General features: G+C 33.7%; 1 protein-coding gene across 1 annotated transcript in view; it reads left to right on the forward strand.

Annotated features, from left to right (window-relative positions):
• The window catches only part of LOC131846961 (uncharacterized), a 58,225-nt gene that overhangs the window by 16,205 nt on the left and 16,493 nt on the right, over positions 1 to 25,527 (forward strand). The window contains exons 4-24 of the mRNA XM_059196377.1: positions 8,207 to 8,376; positions 11,721 to 11,803; positions 12,100 to 12,222; positions 12,776 to 12,885; positions 13,431 to 13,528; positions 13,872 to 14,123; positions 14,622 to 14,743; positions 15,077 to 15,199; positions 16,894 to 17,057; positions 17,725 to 17,853; positions 18,538 to 18,694; positions 19,165 to 19,342; positions 19,755 to 19,859; positions 20,297 to 20,560; positions 20,883 to 20,970; positions 21,076 to 21,195; positions 21,608 to 21,735; positions 22,617 to 22,741; positions 23,504 to 23,648; positions 23,915 to 24,123; positions 24,885 to 25,030. Of these exons, the coding sequence (XP_059052360.1) occupies positions 8,207 to 8,376; positions 11,721 to 11,803; positions 12,100 to 12,222; positions 12,776 to 12,885; positions 13,431 to 13,528; positions 13,872 to 14,123; positions 14,622 to 14,743; positions 15,077 to 15,199; positions 16,894 to 17,057; positions 17,725 to 17,853; positions 18,538 to 18,694; positions 19,165 to 19,342; positions 19,755 to 19,859; positions 20,297 to 20,560; positions 20,883 to 20,970; positions 21,076 to 21,195; positions 21,608 to 21,735; positions 22,617 to 22,741; positions 23,504 to 23,648; positions 23,915 to 24,123; positions 24,885 to 25,030 (3,039 nt within the window). The remainder of the gene's footprint in view (positions 1 to 8,206; positions 8,377 to 11,720; positions 11,804 to 12,099; positions 12,223 to 12,775; positions 12,886 to 13,430; positions 13,529 to 13,871; positions 14,124 to 14,621; positions 14,744 to 15,076; positions 15,200 to 16,893; positions 17,058 to 17,724; positions 17,854 to 18,537; positions 18,695 to 19,164; positions 19,343 to 19,754; positions 19,860 to 20,296; positions 20,561 to 20,882; positions 20,971 to 21,075; positions 21,196 to 21,607; positions 21,736 to 22,616; positions 22,742 to 23,503; positions 23,649 to 23,914; positions 24,124 to 24,884; positions 25,031 to 25,527) is intronic.

The raw sequence follows: 25,527 nt of genomic DNA on the forward strand, positions 1-25,527 counted from the left end.
TTTTTAAAGTAACGTTCCGGAAATTATTTATTTTATTTACCCGTGCCTAAATTAACGACAATCGTGAAACAAGTAAGTTACCGAAACAATAGTGTAACTAACACTTATGTTTATGATACCTTCATGGCTATTGTCCTTGATGGGGGATTGGGGGTCAGAGGCATTGTCAACTGTCGCTAACTTAGGCTACTTTTATTTTAGAAAAATGAAGTTAATTTCCACGCGGACGAAGTCGCGAGTATAACTAGTTATTTAATATATAAGTACAATAATGTCATAAAGTATAATACGTAATACATGTAAATAGGTTATGATAAACTGAGTCCTCTCGGGCCGTCGTTATCGAGAACCTGAAATCGAACGTACTAATTTATATAATTGACATTGCACTGATTTTGTTGACCCTCAATTGTTGAGCGTGAATGGGGTTGATACACTCATGCCATAGTGCTAAGGCAATTTGTTCACTGGTGAGGTAATGGAGTAATTAGTTTTAGGGTACAATGGGACTGACATGTACTTAGATGGTACAAAAGTCCTTAAATTTAAAAAGAAATAAAAAAAATGCCATACTGTGTTTGTTCATTCTTCAATCGCAGCTACCATTAAATGTTTCAATATCTTCTTTCACTAGTTGTTATATATCACTGATTCAAGAATCATCCATCTATACAGATATCCCAATTGTATACAGAATTTCTTTCAGAAAGATCTTTCAGGGAATATCTGTGAGGCTTTTAATTCGACTGTGAATTGAAAACCTTACAGATATTTACTAAATAAACCTAAAACTACAATAATTGTAAAAGAATCACCATCTAAGAGTATTTTTGGTGATGTTAATGCGGTAGTGAAAATAAATACCATATAGGATTCCACATTCGACGTGAAAACCGTGGGCTCATTCTCCTGTTTCATAATAAAAGAAATATCCATATCTCTTTGAAAATATATGTAGATTTTATTGTAATTTGGACCTGCAATAATTACTTTCATAATATTTTCTTGTAATTTCATGGAAAATCATACCTCAATTGTAGTACTCTTGACAATGACTTTCGAAAAAGATCGTGATAAACATTCATATACAGAACGTATTATTTAAATATACTCCAGCGCAATTGCGTAAATATTAGTCTTATTTTATGACGTTATGCGTTGCCGTCGACATTTATGTATTAATTTCATATATAAGTCATGCATTAGTAATTTTCCATATGTACATTTTAATGTGCAACAAAAACATTTTATAATGCTCATTACATTTAAAAATGAAGTAATGTTATATATATGATGAAACATAATACAACTAGTATTATGTTTCATCCATCCACTGTATAGCAAATGTGTGTAAAAGGGGCTGAGATTAGATCCCTGTGGTACACATATTTGGTTCAGAAATCCTTAGACATATCACGTAGACACAACTATATTTACTTTGAGTAGAAGCAGAACGTTATTTAAATAGGGTTTTGGTAAATCGAAAATATATTATTAAAATGCCAGTATATTGTGGTCTATAGAATCAAGAGCATTGCGTAAGTCATAACAGTCGACCATACTGTTACTATTTTATAACAGTCGACCATACTGTTACTATTTTATTTTAGGAAGCAAATGTTTCCTCTTATTTCAACGGATAAATTGGACAATTCTGTAGAAGCCGTTCAACAGTACGAATCTCAGTTAAACATGTAGCTTGATCTAACCCTGTTAAAAATTCTACCCGTCTATGAATCAAGTCTTATAATTTTCGTAGAGTTTGATCTGATGGATTAGAATGGCATATTTACGCTAAGTTCAGCGTCCTATACAACAATAACCACTAGTAAATAATACAGATTTGGCAGACGGGTTGGCCTATTGCCAAGTTTTACATGCCGGTACCTATCGGTAAACATGGATCATGCCATGTGCGTTTAGACTGGTGACAGTGTCAATATTGAATGTATTTTAGAGTAGAATTAGTTACATGAAAGAGATGTATATTTACACTAGCTGTACCCGCGACTTCGTCCGCGTAAATAATGAAAAAATATTTAACTCAATTAACACAATATAAGTCAAATAAATAAGTTTCATCGTTTTAGCTTAAAAAATGTAAAAAATTCTATTTTGATACAACAACCATATATTTATTAATACCTATACTTTATTAATTTTGTGTTAATGCTTTTTAAATAAACACCCACACATTATTTCTGTATAACCTACAAAAATGGGTAAATAATTTAATTTCGGATAGTGCCACACCACAACATTCTTTAAAAAATGTAAATAAAATGTGAAGAAATTTTGATTGTTATTAAGTTTTTTTTTTTAAGTTTGTCAGAACAGGGAAACAACATTTGACATTTATTATTATTTAACATTGGACATTGACTTTAATTTTTGTAATTTATATTGTAAAACTTTAAGTTGGGCTAAACTGGGCTTGTATCCAGAGCCGTAAAACAAATTAATAAAAAAATCGCCAAATTTGTCTCGCAATCGGCCAATTTCAGGTTTAAAGAAAAAACACATACACATGATATACGATTTTATCATAAAAAGTGTCAAAAACAATATTTTCACTAAACGTCAACGTCATGTTTCCGGCAAGATCTTTCGTTTTACATTATGTTATCTGTGGTTTTGTTCTCTGTGATGGATACCTTATTGGCGCAAACGCACGCGATGTGTTGATTGGTTGTTAGCTAGTGAAATGAAAAGATGACGAATGAACGAACGGACGATGAAAAGATGAGAATAAGGATTCAACCGCATAAAGATAACCTTGTATTTCCATTTTGAACCCCTTACAACCCTTTTTACGCATTAAAAAGTAGCCTATGTCCTTTCTCAGGGTCTAGACTATCTGCGTACTAAATTTCATTTAAATCGGTTCAGTAGTTTTGGCGTGAAAGCGAGACAGACAGACAGACAGACAGACAGAGTTACTTTCGCATTTATAATATTAGTAAGGATTATACGTACAAATTCTTATTTGATATGCAAATTGATTTAAAATATTTTTTTTTCTACAATTGAAATGGTATTAGACTAATTAAGATATACAATAGGTTTTACATTTTACGAAACAAAAAAGTAAAATGATACTTTCAGAAACTATATCCCTACAGCTGTCACTAGCAGCCGTATACTATAAGTATTTCAGAAAAAGAAAAATTAGTTCATTTGTTTAGGAATTATATGGTTATCTCTGTCTGTGTTCAGTTACAATGGTATTTATAATATTAGTACCGATACAAGATGTTATATTAAATACGTATTTAGTATATTGTAAACTTCTTTTATCACTTGTTCATTTTTGTTTACAATGTTTCATTCATTAATAACCTTTTAATGTTATCAGTTACCAACTAGAGAACGAAATTCCGCAGCGTTATTTTGATATGTTTAACGTTATATAAATATGTAATCATTCTGATGAGTCCCACGGTGGTATTGTTATATTTCATCGAAATGCACGTGTATGTACGTTTTCTAAGAAAGTAACAATTGAGTACTTGTAAAAAAATATATTGTAACGTAATTGAATCGAGTTATTGTGGTACGGGAACAATGATTGCTATTGAGAGTAATTAAATACATGTATTGATATAATCCTCTTATTGTCTTACCACGTGATGTGGCTAATGTGGTAACAGTAGGATTGGTTATAGAATATGTAAAGAAGAAGAAATTATTTTCATTTGCAAAGTAGTTTTTATCTAGACTACGTAACTAGGATATATTGATGGTCTAGGAAAGAAAGTAATACATATATGTTTTTCTCTACACCAAAGACTACACGTTTGTAAAATTTTATGAAGATTGATTAATCATTATTGTTTTTCACTTTTGTAGCTTAGCTATTACTATTTAATGGATCTTCATCTAATATTTAAAACAATGGTGATAATACTGCGCAATGCTATCCTGTTGAATACGTAGAGTATTAGTTATAGTTGACAACCCTATTTGTCCAGTCGCTTGATAAACTTGGTGCCCTCCATACAGCCATCCATCAAAATAAATCATGATTACCATTTTATCAACATTTGCTGGGGACGGGTCTCTCCCACTAAGAGACATTGTTTCCTATTAGCGATATGATATGAAATTTTATTTCAACATTTACATCTGTTATATCTACTGATATATCTGTTGTGATTCCCTAGTGGCCATTTTTGGCATAGGATATGAGTAGATGAGACACGTCCTATTATATTGGAGCCATATACAATGGTTTTACATAAAAATATTAGTCTTATGATTTTTAATGAGGCATACAAAACATCTAAATTCTTCTTTTGTTTTTTTTTTATATGATTTAACCGTCGTCATTGCAGGTTCCTTAGAACTAACATCTTAGTAATTTGCTCCTATAAAATTGACGATAATAAAGTGATTCTTTCGTATTTTTATGTATTGTCTCGTTGCTTATCTTGCATTGTTTAGTCTATTCTATTTGATAAACTACAAAATGCATCAACAAGAGCATTAAACTATGTAAACACACACATACCAACTGAGATCCCAAAGGTCATGAATTGAAACAGTCCATTATATATCATATTTGCGTCTAATTTGAATGTCTAATTCTCCAGTGATGGATAAATCAATAAGAAACTAATCCGCGATCCTGTGACAGCCCCTCCTACCTTTCCCGTCGCGTTGAATTTAAATATACTTATCAAAATGTGTCAACTTGCCTTCACCACGGCGACGCCAGTTAACACCTCTGACTACCCTGTCTGAAATAACAGTAGTGAAGGTCTTTTATTAATAACTGTGTTTAAATCTTACAATTGACCTACAGTAGTGTCAAAGTCCGAATGAACATCACTTGTATAATGACTACCAGGTGCAAGAGATAAGTATATCGTTGCACTGTTTATATTCTATGCATGATTAATTTTTAATATGCTGTCACTACATCGTATATTTTATTACTGCGCTACAATATTACTATGTATACAATACATATGATTGATGCGTTGCATTTGTTTACGAGGAGTAAGCATAGAACTTCGCAAACCACATTTTTAGCAAAAATAACCAAGGCGAAGCTATCTTACTGTTACATCACATTATTAATATTGATCCGTCTGTAGTCTAGTCTATATTTTATAGAACTATGTCGCTTGCCGTCTAGTATCTATTTTTGTAGATATCTGCATAGTGAGAGCGTCGAAGCTTATAGATTTATAAACCCTAGAAGGTCGTGAGTTTTAATGTGGCCTACACCTAGAAATTTTGTGTGTTACCAATCATTTTATATAGCAACGACTGAAATTGAAACTAACGTGAGAGTCGATGCTAAATTTGCGTTCTGATTCACATTTCATTAATATATAGTTATATATAAAAGCAAAATATGAGCAAGTTGCATTTATCGTTCACGTCATTGACAGTCTCTTACTACCCCACCGGTAATACCAGACGCGGATGTGTATTATTTTTACCTAACATTATCATAACAGTTGTTGACAATTCTGATAGGCGCCATTTTAAATTAATATTAGATTCAGACGTTATTGTCATAATTTATTATGCAATGAACAGACATATAGCAAATATACATGATGTAATATTAAGCTGTTTTAGACTCTATATTGAAGTGTAAACAAAAATGTTCAATTTAGAGTATGAATCGATAACATATTTTATTGTAATTTTTATATTTTGATGATTGTTTTTTTTATAAATTCATGATAGGAGTCTTGATTTTCGAGGAAAAAATAATTAAAATTTATCAATTTTTACTCTTAATTCATTGTAAAGTATCAGTGGCATGCGCCTAATAAATAATTTTCCTTCTTTTTTTTAAATTTAATATCCAGAAAAAAATGTGAATCCTAAAGAAAGTGGAAGTTCTAAGTGGTTTACTTAGCTACTCACTTCCCTATAAATAGAACTCTTGTTTACATAATTTGCAAAATTGTTTTCGTACTCATGTCATTTCTTATCGAAATTTTCCACTCCACGTTCTATACTCTCCACCCAACTAAATTGTTTAGAAATTTGTATATGGCGTTTTCCAATTACTCCCCTAATGGCATGTTTGCTAAAATACTTCGTAGAATTAAATATGGGTAGCTATTAGTGTTATCATCTTTTCCAATTGTTTTGTTTTTAATTTTATTATTTTTTACGTAGGCACATAATTAAAAAGATATTAAAGTATTATTCCAAAGATGTACTGACGGTTACGCGTAAATCATTATATATATGTATATCGAAATAAATAGCATAAACTAAAAATAAGTTAAAATTAAAAATAAGTGCTATGTAAATGGTAAAAAATATTATTCAGTAAAAAATGTGTTCTGTAGAATGCACCCGTAAGTTTGTATCCGACAGCCAACGAATCGATCAGATACACGCGCATTCTACGAAGCTCAGTGTACTACGCCTGCATTCTTCTAAACGCCGTCGATTATACGCGCATTCTACGGACCGTAGTCCACTACGCCCGCATTCTGTGAAGTACTTCAGTTGCAGCTCAAATTCTGCTGACATTATTACCTGTGGACTTAATCTGACGTAGGTGTTATATATGTATATAATAATAGTGAGTTTTCATGATATGACATTTGATTACCCATTTAGGGTAATTAATTGTCATCTTCCAGAAGCATAGACCATTAAAACAACGAGTAAAAATATGATACAGCATCAACAAAAGAATTAACCGTCGAAACCTATAATAAGAAAATACACAGAACTAGAATTACTCAAGCCAGTGAAATTCGTAGTCCTTCGATTTGGTAACGCATGGGAGTCACAGGTGACTTATGATGATGTAATGAGGTACTGTTCGTGTATAGAAGACATGGCTCCCACTTACCATCAGGTTAGCTTAAGACCGTTAGCTTGTTTGTCATTTTATATATATATAAAGTAATAGCTGATTCGCGCTACTTCGTCTGCATCATACTTGACACTTATATTTCGTCTAACTACATAATATCTTTTTAAATTATGTAGTCTATGTTTTATTGTGATGTATAAGCTCTGTTGCTGTAAAGTTTCATCAAAATCCGGTTAGTAGTTTTTGCATCAAAGAAACATCCATCCGTCACTTACAAGTTTCCGCGATAATATTAGCAAGATTCAGAACCTTCTTCGCTTAAAATTGGATAATAGGAAGCATACGCAGACAGAGTGTCTAGGTCTCCTCCCGTTTTGAACACATCTGCCGCGGTGTGATCTCGTGGGAGTCTGTGTTGGTCAATAGTGTGTTTGATTTGTGACGTCACTGCGCGCGCATTTAACTCGTTTGCGTGCAATGCGTACCTGTCTGACCTTTATGCGGTTTATATTTCATGAGCCGAATATATGACGGTTTTATTACAATAAAATATTGACAACTCGTATCATTTTAGGTTAATTGTACAGAATTAAACATTAGAGGTTTGAATAGATTAAAATATTACTTGGGTAAACTGACGAAATTAAATAGAAATCTTTTTATGTTTACTAAACTGATAAATATGTTTACCTTAACATTAGAATGGCTTTGTCTTTGATATTATGCAAAGAAAACTATATTTGTTCATATAAGAAAAGTTCCAATTGTTGCGTATATTGTATTATTTGTTACTCATCGTATAATTTCCACATTGTGAGAATGTTATGCTTATATAACACTATGGAGAATATGCTTTAGTTTGTACTGTATATACTGGATGGGAAATTTCTAAAATTAAATTAATATTTTTGAAAACTAATAATTCGGTAACTCTGAACTAGTAACGAAGATATTTTAGCGACTTTTTATAAATAGTACGATTTCCCTTGATCATAACAAAGGTCTGAACAGATCTTCATAAGCTATACCTAAGTGCTGTCTTGATCACATCAGCTTTCAAATAAAACACTCCGCATCAATATTGGTTTGCGATATATCTTGAAGCAGATAACCACAGTAAGTTTAATTTACATTACATACAATTTCATTGGGGGTTGAAGACAACATAAATATTATTTATTTCTATAGTTTTTGTTCTATACGGGTGTATAGAACAAATAATATAAGATGTAATTTTTATAGTGTACTGTCTATTATGTAAGAGTATATCCAGCATTGCTATATATTCATATGGAATTGAATACATTGATCCCTTAGTTTAGCTAAAGTACATACTATTCCTGCTAGTTGAATAACTCTATTATAAACGTGATTTTTTTTTTATGTCATATATTTCTTTTCTTACAGAGACACTCATCAAATAGATTTGCCGGATTTTGGCCGTTACGCCACCGGAATCTTCTTTTTGGACAAGCTCCACCATCAGGAGATCGAGAAAAAGTTTCAAGAGTTATCAGAAAGCATTGGACTTAGAGTCCTCTGCTGGAGAACGGTCCCCACCAACAACTCTACCATCGGTAAGTTGGAAGAAACTTTTAAGTTTGTGATGACGCAAATTTAGTTGTAGGATCGGTTCATTGCATGTAGGGGCTGGACTGAATCATTCTAACTGCTAATAGGGTTGCCACATTGCAATTGGTAAATACAGATTTATTTCGAAAAAGAAAACTACATGTTCAGAACGTAAAACTCTCCAATTTGAATAATTTATTTTGTTATTTTGGATTGTAATGATGTTATGACGTCTGTTTTGATTTTAGTATCCTACTGAATTTATTATATATAAGGCATATTTATGTATTTATGTATGTCTATTTTTTTTTATCTTAGAGCATTTACACGTGGTACTGTTAGTATAATTCTATTTGTCTGTATTTTGACGCAACATCCGTAACGTGTTATACAGAAATGATATAATCTGCATAACTTACTTTTTGTAAAGAAAGATAGTTAAGTTTAATTTTGATATGATCAAAAAGTATCACGAGTGACATAAAACAAACAATCTTTTTTTTTATTACTGTAATTGACTGTACATATAGACTCTATGATTATAATAACTATCATTTATAAATGCTCTAAGGTCTTTATATAGTTAATTTTCTGATTATTTAACTGTACAAGCTTTTATTTGACTAATTTAGAACAAAATCTAATATGAGTTGTTCATTTTCTAAGTAATCGTGATTTTGTTTATAAAAACATTAAAATTAAAATAAAAGCTTGCTATTTCAATTATTTGTTCACTTTTAAGTTAAATTTTAATACAAATTTATATACTGTTATATTATACATTTGTGGCAACCCTGTTTGATTTTTATGTTCCACATACAAAAATCAGAGTTATATACAGTTAAGGGAGTTTACACTGTAAAAATTGACATCGTTTGCAAGTACCTGTCAAATTTTATATCTTGAAGTTCAGTGTTGCATTCATCAGGATTATCAACATACGAATGTTGTCAATGGCTCTGACTACTCCATCTGGAACACAAGTCGTGACGGTATATTATTATTATTAGATATTTATAAATATTCGATAAAAATTATACGTAGATATTTTGCCTTAAATAATTAACTACAATAAATTTATGACTACATCTTCCAACTACTATAATTTTTTCTTGTTAAGTTCTCGCATGTCAAACTTTCTTTTATATGTGAATAAAAATCACGTTGTTTTAGTGCTTTTGATAAAAATGCACTTTTTAACTGAGTACCAACATGTGGAGGCCTCAATTGGACGGTATTTTTATTCTGTATATCAAATAACGCATCTTTCCTTAACTAAAGATATTTCAATTATTCTTTTTGCAATTGGGTTTTCTCCAGTATTTGTCCCATATTAAATTATCCAACAAAAAAACGGGTATTTTTTAGTGCATAATTTATTATGGGGCGTAACGTAACGTTTTTTTATTATATGAATATCGTTGACAGGTACCTATAATCTTTATTTATTACTTGTCTTATTTGATATTTACTTAAATAACATTTTATAAAAAATTAAATAATACAATACTTTTTTCATTTTAATGATATTTAAACAAATCAAACAATGTTTATTCATTATACTATTATGTTTTTAATTAAAAAAAATATATATATATTGTTTATTAAATAAGATAAGTAGGAGTATTTGTGGTAAAGACGTGGCTGACGTTACGTTGTAAACTCTCTTACGTTACATTACATTCAATGGTTCATACTCAGTGTCAGATCCAGTACCTCATTATGAAGTTGTCATGCTATTCTCTCGCTTTCTGCATAAGGACAGTGACGGTGTTGCGATATGTTTGCGACTATCATTGCAGGTTGTACACGTAGTAGAGACTTGTTCGAATCGATGGCTCGACGCGGTCATGCGATGCTTGACCACCTGGTTTGTCCAATTTAACCTCTGAAGGTACAGTGCGATGAACTCACTTGTTTCTCGTCTCCAACGTATGATAACTCATATATTTTTATACAATATTTTATTAATGTTAAATACGAATTTGTTTTATAAAAAAGTAACTGCAACCATGTTTTAACTTATATGGCATGTAATCGGGAGTAAAAACATCTTTTTATCTATTAACCAACTTGAATATTGCCCTGAGTGTAGGTTAACTCATATAGTGCATTATTGTTTGTTATAAATTTTATTGGTCCAACCGACTTCAATCTCTCTTAAAGGTGATGTGGGATATATATGGTGATTAAAACAAAAGTAAACGCTCTTCAACGTATGATATTCAATATGGTCCGTAAATATTTTCAAATTTTTTTCTTGTAAAAAGTAAAGTATAATAAGTTAATAATCTGAAGATTGGAATCATCTCTTGATATTATTGAATTAAAAAAATAATTATCAAAATCGGTTCAAAATTTAACATAACAAACAAAAAAGTTTAGTCTAATTACAAACCTCTTCTTTCATAATGGCAGTAATAAAAAACTGAATAACTACTCGAAATGAAATATAATATTCACAAATAGCGAAAATTTGTCTCTCGTTTTTAAAATCGGTTAAATGGTACATATTTTGGAGCGATGTATAAGTGAATTTAACGTGTCTAAGTACCAATGTTCGAACTATCATATTCGTATTTAACGTATATATAATTATTATTTTTAGTACATTATTTTTTATAAAATTTTAACTCTGAAATTTAAACTTTAAACGAATATTATGGTCGACATCTAAAAGACGATTACGATTAGAGTAATAATTCAATTCAATAAATTAATTAAATGTAAATAATTCTAAATATAAGAACGTAATAAAGTAATAGTTATACAAACATGTTGTTAGAACGAATAAGAAAAATGGTATTTAGAATTATTATCTCTCAATCGTATGGTCCAATCAAATGCAAATGTCATACAGTAAATTAATTAACAATAATTAATTGACAATTATATTGTAATTAACTTGAGATTCATTAACATTCCAATTGTTGCCATTCAATAAACAATTATGTTACACTATGTTAATTGTTTTTCTCAGTATAATTGTTATAATTTATTTCTATGTATGAATCTTAAGCTAAACATTATAATTAAGGACCTTAAATATAAGTTATTTGGTTCTATTATAGAATGAAGTTTATTCAAAATTTTAAGAAATGAAATTCATTTTTATTTCAAACTGTCATAAATGCTGTTATTGCTTGCCAATATTAATTATATAATTTCGTAGAACGTTTTATTTCTCATGCATTTATGACGTTTTATTATCGTGGATTTGTTACATTTACACCAGCATACTATTCTAGGATAATTGTACCTTTTAATTAGATTAAAGTGTTATTATTTAATTAGTTATAGTTACTCCCCTTGGTGAAGTTAGTAATGGCCTCTTTTGGCTGGCTTTCAGGTCAAGTGGCTCGTAACTCGGAGCCATTTATGCGTCAAGTGTTTGTAACCGGAGATATAGAAGACGAGGAGCTAGCCCGCCAGGTAAGAATGACCAAGAGGGAGCCGTGCTTCATCCACAGGAATCCTAACTATACTAAGTCGTAGAGTATGAACTTGCAACGGCGTTTATATGTTGCGAATTCAAACTCGATTAAGATATAAAGCTACTAGGTGGAAAGGCACTCTTCAAAGGTTTTTTTCAGATCGTTGTCGCGCGCACTGGCCAGGCGGGGCGGGGAGCGACGGTCCAAACGTAAAAAAATACCCATAGATATCCCTTAGCTTACCGTCTTAGTTGTCTGATTTGATGTGGAGCTGGTGTACGTGTGTGTCCGCAGGTGTTCGTGCTGCGCAAGCGCGCTTCTCACGAGCTGGTCGTGCCAGGCGCCAGGTTCTATATTTGCAGTCTCTCGCTAAAGACTGTTGTCTATAAGGGACTACTCACTTCTAATCAACTATGGGTAAGTTTTTTAAAGTAATTTATAATGATAACAATGACTCGCGTAGTCTAAAATGGCAACTATCGCCTACATACAGGAACAGTACCACGGATATGACATATCCGTGATATCTATTAAACGTTGCCATCTCAGAGCACTAAGATATTACAGCTCAGATTCACTACCATATCTCACCGAAATATGGATTGCAAAACCAGCTGCTACAGAAGTTTACGTAACTGATTATGCTAACATGTCAACGACTCACGTCAACCATTGACTGCATACAGGAACGACGTCGTCATTTGACAACCATGGTATCTACTAACCGTTGCCATTTTAGAGAACTAATATATAGCTCAGTACCCTGTATCTGTAATCTGTAATCACCATATAATAATTTATCTGTAATCACCATATCTCACTGAAACAGCTTAGAAATCCAGCTGATTAGCAGCAGAAATGGTTGAGACAGAGGTATGCAGATAAGCAAAATCTAACTAGTTAATGTTATTTATACTATTGTTAATTAAGTTATAATCTATATATTAATATACCAGTGTGTATGTCGCAGGAATACTTCAAGGATCTCACGAACCCAGCGTTCACCACGTATCTGGCGTTGGTCCACACCAGATTCTCAACCAACACCTTTCCAAGTTGGGAGAGAGCACATCCTTTAAGGTAATAAAGTCCATTTCATTTGTATTCACAGATAGATAAAATTGTATTTACGGGAAAAAGCACACACACATGTCACTGTAATATTAACAACAAAGTAGATACACATATATTCTGTCTAGGGTATACACCTCACTGCATTATGTTGTTAAATACGGGACAACATACAGACTAAAGAAATCTTAGAATACTACACTCTTAAAAATTACCCTGTTATTGTATGTTCTACTTTATTTAATAAATACTCCATGTACAAATATTAATAAATTAATAATACAATGAAATGAAATGAATTCTTTTTACATTTCGTTTGATTCTAATCAATAAATGGCGTTTTAAAGATAATGTTACAAATATTATGAATACGAAAGTTTGTGAGTATGCTATGGGCTATAATTTATTATATTGAGCGAAACATAATGATAAATGTCAAGTAAGTGAGATGCAGACAAAGTTGCGTGGGACAGCTAGTACATATATGTATATACAAAAAATAATATTTATTTTTTACCTATTAGTTGTCTGATATTTATATTAATTTATTACAGAGTACTTGCACACAATGGAGAAATAAATACGTTACGAGGTAACGTTAACTTGATGAAAGCTCGCGAGGGAGTTATGAAGAGCGAGTTCTTTGGCGACGGTATGTTACATTGGCATTTTTATATAATCAAGGATACGGGGTTCTTGGGAAGTTTTACAGATTTCTCAGTTGATTATTATAGTGATAAAATCACAAAATAAGCAGTAGGTAAAATAAATCAAATAAAAGTAGGTAATTCTGGGTAAATCACAATAATTTTTCTCCGTATATTAGGAAAATATTAATTACAAAGAAAAACAAAAGACGGAGAGTGGCAAGAACATTTGAATTTGGAAATATAAACCTTTGAGTTCAAACGGCATTCTCTTGTCGCATATTACTTCCGGCCATTAAATCCACGCTGCAGCTATACGGTGCTGAATGTTGCATTCTATGTTTACAGATCTGAAGAAATTATACCCAGTTGTGGAGCCGAATTTATCCGACTCTGGTTCAGCGGACTGTGTGCTAGAGTTTCTACTGCACTGTGGCCAGCGCACATTGCCGGAGGCTGTGATGACGATGGTCCCAGAAGCTTGGCAGAACGATGCAACCATGCCGAAGGAGAAGCGCGATTATTACCAGTGGGCCTCCTCCGCTATGGAGCCCTGGGATGGACCGGCTTTAGTATCATTTACTGATGGACGCTATATTGGTAAGTTATTGTCTACTTTGTAGAATCCTATACCCGTCTGTGTTAACGGTATATGCTAGTGACTCACTGAAGCAAGATCAGTTTTTTTTATACTACGATGGTGGCAAACAAGCGTTCGAACAATCTGATGATTGTCGTAGTTTATAGACGATTGAAACACCAGAGCTGTCGCATGCGCGATACCGATCCTTAAGAAACCTTAATATACCCTTCTTGAAAAACCTCAATTAGTTCTGGGTAGTTCATTCTAAAATCTAAGTCTACGCGGGAGAAAGCCCCTCTGTAACCGCATCACTTAGGTTTTAGCGTGTGGGGATGAATTCCCTGTCGATGGCGAGCGTGCGATGGTAGAAGGTAGCAGTAGGCGTAGTTAACTGATTGTGTTGCATTCATTTGATTTCCCTAGTAATTATTTCTGTATTTATTTAAACTTTAACACATAATTATAGACGCATATGGCGGACTTAACACTTTAAGGTAAATCATCTTAAATTTCAGGTGCCATCTTAGACAGAAACGGCCTGCGGCCATCTCGGTTCTACGTAACCAGTGAGAATGTTCTAGTGATGGCATCGGAAGTTGGAGTGTACGATGTCGATCCGGAGAAAGTTATACTGAAGGTCAGTAAATTAATGATCAACTAAATCTTATAATAAATAGTCCACGTAGATTTTCTTATCTTTATTTTCTCCAATCACCCAATGGAAGAAATTGCTTAGCATAACACAGGCTTTTATATCAGTTAATGTATATATACTAATTTTAATTATTTTCTTATTTGGTCCAGTAATAAAAAAGTAAAAAACACGTCCAAAAAATCTATGCAGTCGTCGGAAAGGATATATAGCAGCAGTTTCAATTATTTTAAGTATTAATTATGTAAATTTTTAATTTAAAATTAGTTTTGAAAGTTTGTTATGGTATACCATTATAGTTATTTTTTTTTTATGCAGAGTCGTCTGAAACCTGGTCGAATGTTGCTAGTAGACACAGAAGACAAGAAGATCATACAAGACGTAGAGCTTAAGCTAAAAATTGCTCGCAGCCGGCCGCACTCGCAGTGGTTAAACGAACAGGTACATATATTTAATAATTAAAGAATCTATAGAAAACATACAATATGTATAGTTAAACAGAAATAATTAAAAATAATAACATTGTTATATAATATATTATGCATGTTCTACTTACTCTTATATGTATTTTATTGCAAAATATATTTATGCTTATGTTATAAGAATATTATATAATAATTTTGAAATACATTTGAAAATCAATCCCCACACAAAAACGTTATTGTTTTACGGTATTCTGTTGAAACTGGACATATTTATTAAGTCAATATGAAAATTAACACTTACTTTACTATCCCTAACATCCAGTAGGTTTAGATACTTCAGTTTAGAATAACTGGTAAGATACTCACCTAGAAGATTTAAATTTAGTACATATATAAAATATTTTTAGAATGAGAAGTAAATTAAAAAGTATAATATAATTAATTGACGCATATTTTATATTTTATATTATAGCAATTTAAAAATATGTTTAATAACATTAATGAATTTTAAATACATTGGTGAAATTGGCTAACATCTACTCTCTCTTTCTATGCTTCATATGGTCCGCTGTTGGGATAACATAAAACATTTAATCAGATGGTGAGTGCAAACGTTAGAGCCGTGTGAGTGACTTTGAAATTACTAGAATCTTCCACGAGATTTAATATATTTTTACTTGGCTTTTATTAACGGAATGATTCATGATTGTACGTGGCTTTTTGTCGCTTGTGCACTACTAGTTTAATTTTAAAAATAACTTCTAAATTAAAAATATATTCCAAATTTATATCGAGGCTATATTTATTATTATTTTAATGGATTTCGGCGCGAGAAGAGAAGGAAGAAAATAAATGGATTATTTAGGAATACAAGCTTTCTGTTTTTCTATTTTACTAAAAGGCTATTTATTATATAGAAGTAAAAACTACAATGTACTTTCAAAACTTCAGTTTCATTTGATTTTGCTTATTGGTTTATCTCCTAATATGACCAGGATTAAAACGTTCATTAATTTCGTATTAGCTGTATCCATCTTAGAAGCCGTAAGACACTAATTTCAATATTTAAAGGATAATATCCTTTAAATATTGAAAGTCGGGCTTATTGTTTGGTTGTTGTTGTTGAATTTTTCGCCACTGTCTCTGATAGCTTAACAGGGAGCCTATTATTGTATGAAGTAAATATATCAATGAGAAATCGATAGCCGTCCCGTTCTATCTTATGCGTACTGTATAAGTTAGAATGGGACGGCCATATCCTACATCTTCGTCTTTCCTTTGCATACGGTATCTATCGGATTGTTATAGATTAATTAACTTGTCTGAGGCCTCAGGTCTTGATGAATATTTCGACACTGTCTCTTATACCTTATCATCTGAGAGCCTATTATTGTATGAATCAAATCTATAAATCAGAAATCGATAGCTGTTAACAGTACGCATAAGATAGAATGGAACAGCCATATCCTCCATCTTGGTCTTTCCTTTGCGTACGGTATCTATCGGATTGTTATAAATAAATTCGCTTGTCTGAGGCCTCAGGTCTTGGAGTATATATTTTATCGAATTGGGTATTATTTTGCGGAAATTCATTTCATTGCTTAATATATTTATATTATTTTGTTTAAATATTAACGGAATTAAACAAAATAATGTAAATCTATTAAGTGTATGGAATAGTCCAGGATTAAAATATAATTTCCTATGCAGATAACGATGGAAGATATTCACAAATCTGTGTCGGAGAACGGCACAGCTGTTCAGAACGGCAGCCAACAAACCGCTATCTCCGGGTTGTCTGACAAGCGACTAGCGCTCTTCGCATACACCATCGAGTCTATTAACATGCTGTTACTGCCAATGATACAGAACAAGTTCGTATACCTCATTTATTTCTTCAACGCACATGATACAATCTAGGCTCGAATCTTATTTACCTGAGAGATAATTTTAATTAAAGTATCCGTGCCTATTATTTGATCAACACACAACAAAATTTAGTATAGACTTTTATTTACTTCAGGGAAATTTGGACCTAATTGCACCTATAATTCAATAGCTTACTACTGCCATTTTGTTTTTTAATTTCAGTACATCAGGAATGGTATCCTGTTTTTCTATCTAGGTCCATATTTTATTTACTTGAGGGATATTTTGAATGGTTATTGGAAATTATTATTCATCGTCTATAGCCATAGACAGTCAGTATGTATCGTAGTGCCTCACATGCATTGTCATTTCCAAGGATTAATTTATCATACCTCAATATCCTGTAATATCAATGTGACATCAAAACCAAATCGGAGATTTCCTTTTAAGTCAGAATGTGTCTGGCTAAGACAAATGGTGGCAAACTTACTCGAGACGAAAATACTGTGTTACAATGTTGTAACTGATCATGCTACCTCGTCTTCTAATTATCTTCAAATCATTACTATGATATTTTGTGTTGATCTGGTTGCTTTCTATCTGAGTCTAATGGACTCACTGAATTTGGATTTAATTCATAGATAAACACTTACACTTATGACATTATTACAGGAAAGAAGCATTGGGCAGTATGGGCAATGACGCGCCTCTTGCGTGCCTCTCCCAGTTCCAGCCGCTACCGTACGAATATTTCAAGCAATTGTTCGCTCAAGTCACCAACCCTCCTATTGATCCCTTCAGGTATTTCTGATCTATATTTATATTAAAAAATAATGAAATGTTTTGATATCGTAATTTAATAATATAATTATATGAGTGTATTTCCTATTTATATGACTTTATAAGAATGCTGTCAGTAATAAAATAGAAATAATTTATTCATATGAACTTTTTAAGCACATTTGACTAGTTACAGTTATGTTTTTTTAATCATAAATTGATTTAAAACTGTTTTAAAAATTGTTCATATGGAAAGTTCATCACAAAAAGAACGAACAAGATATTTCTGTATGGCTCTTTTTAATAATTGTTGAAACTTTACATTTTTTATTTGAAATGTGTGGTCAATAACGTTACATGTATACCAGTTATTTTAGTGTAGGTTTGAATGCGTGCCTACACTTGTAAAATCTCTGTCAACGTTCCATTAAAGACCCTTCCATTAGAACTACGCTATAACATTGATTTAAGTTCAGTATAAAGTCAGTCCACGTTACGACTTCGAATATACGCGTTACTAACAAGCCATGTAGCACAATATCAAATAAAGTTAGAAATGTACAATAAATAGTACAATTATTTCATCGGTATACTCATTACCTACATACTATAATAAACAATACATTATGTACATAACACTACAGTGGTGAGGCGTTAATTTTCGCCCTACAAACGAGTACTTGAGTTGTGGTATTGTCACCGCAGAGAGAAGATAGTGATGTCGCTGTTATGTCCGATCGGTCCGACGGCCAACATCCTGGAGCCGAGCGCCGCCTTCGTGCACCGTCTGTTCCTGCAGCAGCCCGTGCTCACGCTGCCCGACCTCGCCGCACTCATCGCCACCACGCACCGCGGCTGGAAGGTAACTAGTTCTTTCATAAATTGTTTATCTCTGTATCCGACGCGCCGATGGACGATGGGAGATGAAGGAACTGTCCGGAACAGACAAGATATTCAAGGTCTAGCTCGTACTACTAGGCATGGGACTTCTGGGCCCCGAAAGATACATACTCAACCAACTTAGTAAGTTAGCTGTTCGAAAGTTATCATTGTACTAGACGACCCGCGCAACTTCGTCTGTATCACACTTACTTGACATTTATCATTCTATTTCGCCCAATTTACGTAATATCTGTTTTAATTATAGCCTATGTGTTTTTATGACGTATAAGCTATATTGCTGTAAAATTTAATTAAAATCCGTTCCGTAATATTTGCATGACAGAGTAACAAACATTAATCTATCCATACTCGCAAAGTTTCGCGCTTATAATATTTGTAAATAAATATTGTCGTTGTATATTTTAAACGAATTATATGTTATGTTTTCAGACGAAGGTGTTGGACTGCACGTTCGAGTACTCTGACGGTCCGGGTGGACTGGAACCTGCACTGACTCGCATCGCAAGCGAAGCGTACACCGCGGCGGCCGGCGGCTGCCAGCTGCTCGTGCTGTCCGACCGCGCCGCCGGCCCGCGCCGCGTGCCCGTCAGCTCGCTGCTCGCGCTCGGTACTCTACACTGCACACTGTGTACTGTACACTGCACACTGTGTACTGTACACTGCACACTGTGTACTGTACACTGCACACTGTGTACTGTACACTGCACACTGTGTACTGTACACTGCACACTGTGTACTGTACATACTGTGTACTGTACACCGCGGCGGCCGGCGGCAACCAATTAAACACTGTATATGCAGTATACACTAGATACCGATTGCTTACTGTCACTGCTCACGATACTACCATACACTATATACTGTAACTAACACAAGAGATATATTTAAATTCGCACTCCAAAAGACGTGATTATTGCTGACATTTCTTTGTTTCCTGTTTGCTACAAAGTTATAGGTGACACGATGTATTCTATTACAGTAGAGCCAAATATACTGACATTTTGTATTTATATCCTCAGGTGCTGTACATCACCATCTGATCGAGACGCGGCAACGTATGAAGGTGGGCATCATTGTCGAGACCGCTGAAGCACGGGAAGTACACCACATGTGCGTTTTGCTTGGTAAGTCCATAAAAGCTCCAATCACTAGAACATAATATTGATAAACTGAAACAGTAAATAAAGAATAAACTATATTTTCTACTTTGTAACATGTAGTATTTACAGCACAACAGACAAACGAAATTTTCCTTGATTTATTTGTTTACTAATGTTAATATTAGGATACACTCTTTCAGGAATTTGTCGAAAAAAAAATCGGGAATGTAATTATAATGCTCGTTTAGTACTTTGGCATTACTACAATGACACTATACAAAACGCTTTATACTAACTCACAGGTGACTCAGTTGCCACAATTAACATTGTCACTTGGTTTTGACTCCATAAAATAGAATTAAAATGATCCTACAATAGACTGCGTCATAAACATTCTAGATATTCTAATGTTTTCACGAACTTAATATTAATTATTTTGTACTGTCATTTTCAACGTGCAGGTTACGGTGCGGACGCAATATGCCCGTACTTAGCGTTCGAGCTGGCATTCGCACTGCGGGATGACAACCTCATCGACCCTACACTTACTAACGAGGATATATACCTCGCATACCAGAAGGCCATAGAGACGGGACTGGCAAAGGTCATGGCCAAGATGGGCATCAGCACACTCCAGTCGTACAAGAGCGCGCAGATCTTCGAAGCTGTAGGTTTGAATGAGGATGTCATTGATAAATGCTTCAAAGGAACGCAGTCAAGAATCGGTAAGTTATATTTTGATGATTGAAATTTCATTGAACTAGCTTTATTCATATTTAAAAATGAGCTGTTTTTAGGACTTTTTTACTGTACTTGATCATAAATATCATTAAACGTATATATATGATGATATTTATGAACAAAAAGTCACCTTTGCACGTCTCTGTTTATTGCAACTACTACTGTTATCTGGGCAGCATAACTTACGAACGTCATTTTTGTTTTAATTTTATTATGGGTTTTTTATATAATTACGCTGCAACTGTATATTAGTAATTAATGGATTTTTTTTTATTAATAAACGACTTCTTTGCTTTCTATAACTAGGTGGCGTTAACTTCGAAATCTTGTCAAAGGAAATATTCGACAGGCATTCATTGACGTATGGAGACAATAACGATTCTCTCGTTTTGAGGTAAGCACAGATATATATATACAAATACTTAAATTAATGTTAAAAATAAAATAAGCATGTAACGAATCTTAAAAACATTATCCCATATTTTGTTTTCTGGTATAGAAACCCGGGTCAATATCACTGGCGTGCCGGCGGAGAGAAACATATCAACGATCCCATGTCAATAGCCAACCTGCAGGAGGCCGCCGTCAACAAATCAAACTCTGCCTACGACAAGTTCAGGTGACTATTATTATGATTATATTAATAGGTGAAGCAAAAACTTTTTACCGCTTTTTACAAAATTGGATGGATGGAGGTGTATGAAATTTCGCAGATACTTATAGTTTATGTGGAGGAAAAAAACGTTACAAACACTACCGAGTATTTGACACACTCACATGCATAGAAATTAATAATGTAATAATGTTCGTACTAATAATTTAAATTAATTATGATCTAATTTCAACCACTGGTGTTTAACTAGCTGACCTTCAACCGCGATACAACCCCGTTTTTGCAAAAAAAAATCAGTGCGGTTCCGCTCCTACTGACCGTAACGTGATGTCCTATAGCCTCGATAAATGGGTTTTGTAGTATTAAATTTCTTGAGTTTAAAAGTTATATATATTGATTATACAATACTGTTCCGTAGGGAAAGCGCTCTAGAGTCCATTCGAGCGTGCACATTGCGCGGTCAACTTGAATTGGTGAAGTTGGACGAACCGATCCCAATCAGCGAAGTGGAACCAGCCGCTGAAATCGTCAAGCGATTCGCCACAGGTACAGTAAATAGATAAAATGTAGATTTGAGTTAATATTATTAATATTATAAATACGAAAGTTTGTAAGTATGGATGTTTGTTACTCTTTCACTCAAAAACTACTCAACGGATTTTGATCAAACTTTACAGTAATATAGCTTATGCATCAAAATAACACATAGGCTATATTTTTTTATTGAAGTTTAACGCGGGTAAAACCCTGTGCACAGCTAGTATTAATATATATATCGTGTTACTATATTATACTCGTATTTATTATACAAGGTTTACCATCTTCTATTTTAACCTTAACAGCTATTAATATAGGTGTTTCGCACTCAGTTTATAAAAGTAAACAGTAGTCGTCTGCCTATTTTATCCGCCATTTTTATAAAATGTGTAAGTTGGATGGTGATCAAGAGTAAGATTGAAATTAGAGCGTAGGGAATTATAAAATCCACTCTCTGAAATGGTAATGTATCCATGCTCCCACAGACGTTATAACATGATGTCTATGGTACTGTTTATATGTATATGAAACGGTAAACATTTCATGGCGTGAACCGTCAGCTTCTTCATTATTCTCAAATACTTATAAGAAAATGTATTAAAAAATATATGTTAAAAGTATAACCTTTTTTGAGTAAGTAGTACTAACTCAAGAAAATGTTTTTAAAAATTCTCTTGCTAATTGCAGCCCGATGTGAACTTTCAATCGCAGATAGCTAAGATAATAATGAGTGATTTAGGTTACCTTTATTTTAATTTTTTTTATATATTTTAATAAAAATTTGTCGCTGGTAACAGCTACTTGTAGATTTTTTTTTTAATTTTATTTATATCTTTTAGGCTTTTAATGGTAGACATTATATCAATAAATGTTCTGTTTGTGGATGGTAGGTGCGATGTCATTCGGGTCGATCTCTCTGGAGGCACACACGTCGCTGGCCATCGCCATGAACCGCATCAACGGCAAGTCCAACACCGGCGAGGGCGGCGAGAACGCAGACCGATACCTCAACCAGGTACGTAAAAAATGCTCTGACACTAAATAATCCACTTTCACACTACGTCGATGTTTTCTTCCGTCCGTCATGTCCTTGGTCGGCCTGATCGTTGTTTATGCAACGTAGAACTACTCTCCTCGAACTCGTGAACCCAGTTCCTAATCGTTTGAATACTAGGACAGTCACTAAACCTGCGTAATTTACGATGTTCTGGAAATTTACCCCGCGCAAGCCTCTCGGGGCGAGCCCCTTTGCCCCTGTCATTGATTTCTGGCGCAACATCCCCGGGTAACTGTTTCGACAGCTTCTTGGGGCGGGTTTCAAAATTCTAAGCCCGGAAGAAAAATGTACAAGCTCATTCGAAAAGAATAAGAGCTGACTTTCTTGTCAATTCTCGGCTCGAAAGCACCCCGAGGAGACAGTAATTTTTTTTTGACAATCAACACAGTGCCATCCTTTAAATACTAGAGAACTGATATACATACCTTGATTTGTTTAAATACATACATAATATACATAGACAACACCTATAGCGATACAAACAATCATACTCATGAATACAAAAGTTTGTACCGTGCGAGAAATCTAACCTAGTAAATATTATATATGTAACGTATGCATGTATTTACAAAAAAAAAATGTATTTATATCAGTAGTCTAGTACGCATAACAAACGGTCTGCTTAGCTTAAAACTAGATTGCACTGTGTGAATTGTCCTGGGGTATTGTTTTTTTTTTGTTGTAGTTATCTAACTTTGAATTATTTGCTTTTTTATTTAGGATCCAGACTACAATAAACGTTCGGCCATCAAGCAAGTGGCGTCGGGTCGGTTTGGAGTGACGGCGTCGTACTTAGCGCACGCAGACGATTTGCAGATCAAGATGGCACAGGGCGCTAAACCTGGAGAGGGGGGAGAGTTACCAGGTTATTCTCTTCATATTTCATTACTTTACTTCCAATGTTCGCGAGTTCAATTACTCGCTCAGTTACAAACATTTGTATTCATAAATATGATTGTTTGCGTGTTTTCTATACATATATATTATGTATTTGTTTACAAAAAAAGTATTTATATCAATGTCTAGTATCTATAACATTAGCTCTGCTTATCGTAGGTCTAGTGTGCGCTGTGTTAATTGTCCAGGGTTTAGATATATATATTCACGATATACGTACGTATGCTATGACAGGTTACAAAGTGACAGAAGACATAGCGAAGACCCGATGTTCAGTGGCGGGCGTGGGTCTGATATCTCCACCTCCGCACCACGACATCTACTCGATCGAGGACCTCGCCGAGCTGATCTACGACCTCAAGTGCGCTAACCCTCGCGCTCGCATCTCCGTCAAACTCGTCTCAGAAGTGGGCGTTGGGGTCGTCGCCTCTGGAGTTGCCAAGGTACTTAATATTAGTTGCTTAGCGTACAGTCAAGTTACTACCTTTTACCTTGTAATACTTTATTGTTTATATTTATTTTTACATTAAGTTGATTGTAATTATATGTCGTGTTTCTTAACATCAACCTAATAAATACCACTTTTTTCTTTGAAATTTATAGGTAGATATATTGTTATTACCTATGCTATATTAATTTATATATTGCTTTGCGACGCGTATTATTTATTGTACCTATATCAACCACTCAACAATTTCTCTCAGTCACTCAAAGGTTGACTGGTGGAAATCCCTTTTTTTGGAATATGTCCGCCATTGTATCCATTTATTTTCTAAGTCGTATGTATCCTTCTATAAATAGTCTGTACAATAAAGAATTACAAACATTGATTTAATTTCATTAATATTTTAACGGACTTGATGGTCTAGCGGTTTAGTAAATCATCTTACTTCCGATGGTATAATAACATCAATTGACGGTATACGCGGGTACCAATGAAGGATCATAATATGAGCATTAAGGAAAGTCAGTTCGCCCATCGTGACAGATTCAACAGCAATTAATCACGATGGTTTCCAGGTACCGAGTGAAAAACGATCTGACATGGTCTGTTGTAAACCATGGGATCACCAGACTTAATTACTAACTATAACCTTCCCTCCAACCGCATGAACACGAAAGAGGTCCATAGTATCTAGTAAAAACTTCTTGGTATGAGCGATGATGCTTTGTATAATCTACAGGTTGTATAATCTACTTGCAGGGTAAGGCCGAACATATTGTGATCTCAGGACATGACGGAGGTACCGGCGCGAGCTCTTGGACCGGCATCAAGTGCGCTGGTCTGCCATGGGAGCTTGGAGTCGCTGAGACACACCAGGTTCTGGTGCTTAACGACCTTCGCTCCAGGTACTTACTTAATATAAATTAAATAATCTATCACTTCGCATTTTAAAACACAGTTGCCTAGTATATAACTGTTTATCTACTTATAATTGTAAATTCCTTACGGAATATTTCCGATGGTCGCGGGTTCACGCAATGCAGACTTTGTATTCATGTGCATAATTGTATTGGTCTGGATGTTTCCTATGAATAAAATGTATTTAATATGATCAAATAAAATATCATTTATTCATTTTAGCCGCTTATGAACGTTAAGTTTTTATATAAATATGTTTTTCTTACAATCCAGTTCAATATACTGATTCAATTGAGAAAAACTGGAAAGATGCTCAACTGATTTTTTTTAAAGCCAGTTTATTCACTATGTACTTATAACTTATGTAGGTGTTTATGTCTAACATTAAATGAAAATCCCGTGCATGAACAACTATTGCCATGCTTGCATCTCTGCTTAACTTGGGACTGCATGGCGTTGTGTGAATGGTCCAAGGTTATTATTA

The sequence above is a fragment of the Achroia grisella genome, unplaced genomic scaffold, assembly GCF_030625045.1.
Source record: "Achroia grisella isolate CSIRO2021 unplaced genomic scaffold, CSIRO_AGI_Agris_v1 utg515, whole genome shotgun sequence".
Taxonomy (NCBI): Eukaryota; Metazoa; Arthropoda; class Insecta; order Lepidoptera; family Pyralidae; genus Achroia; species Achroia grisella.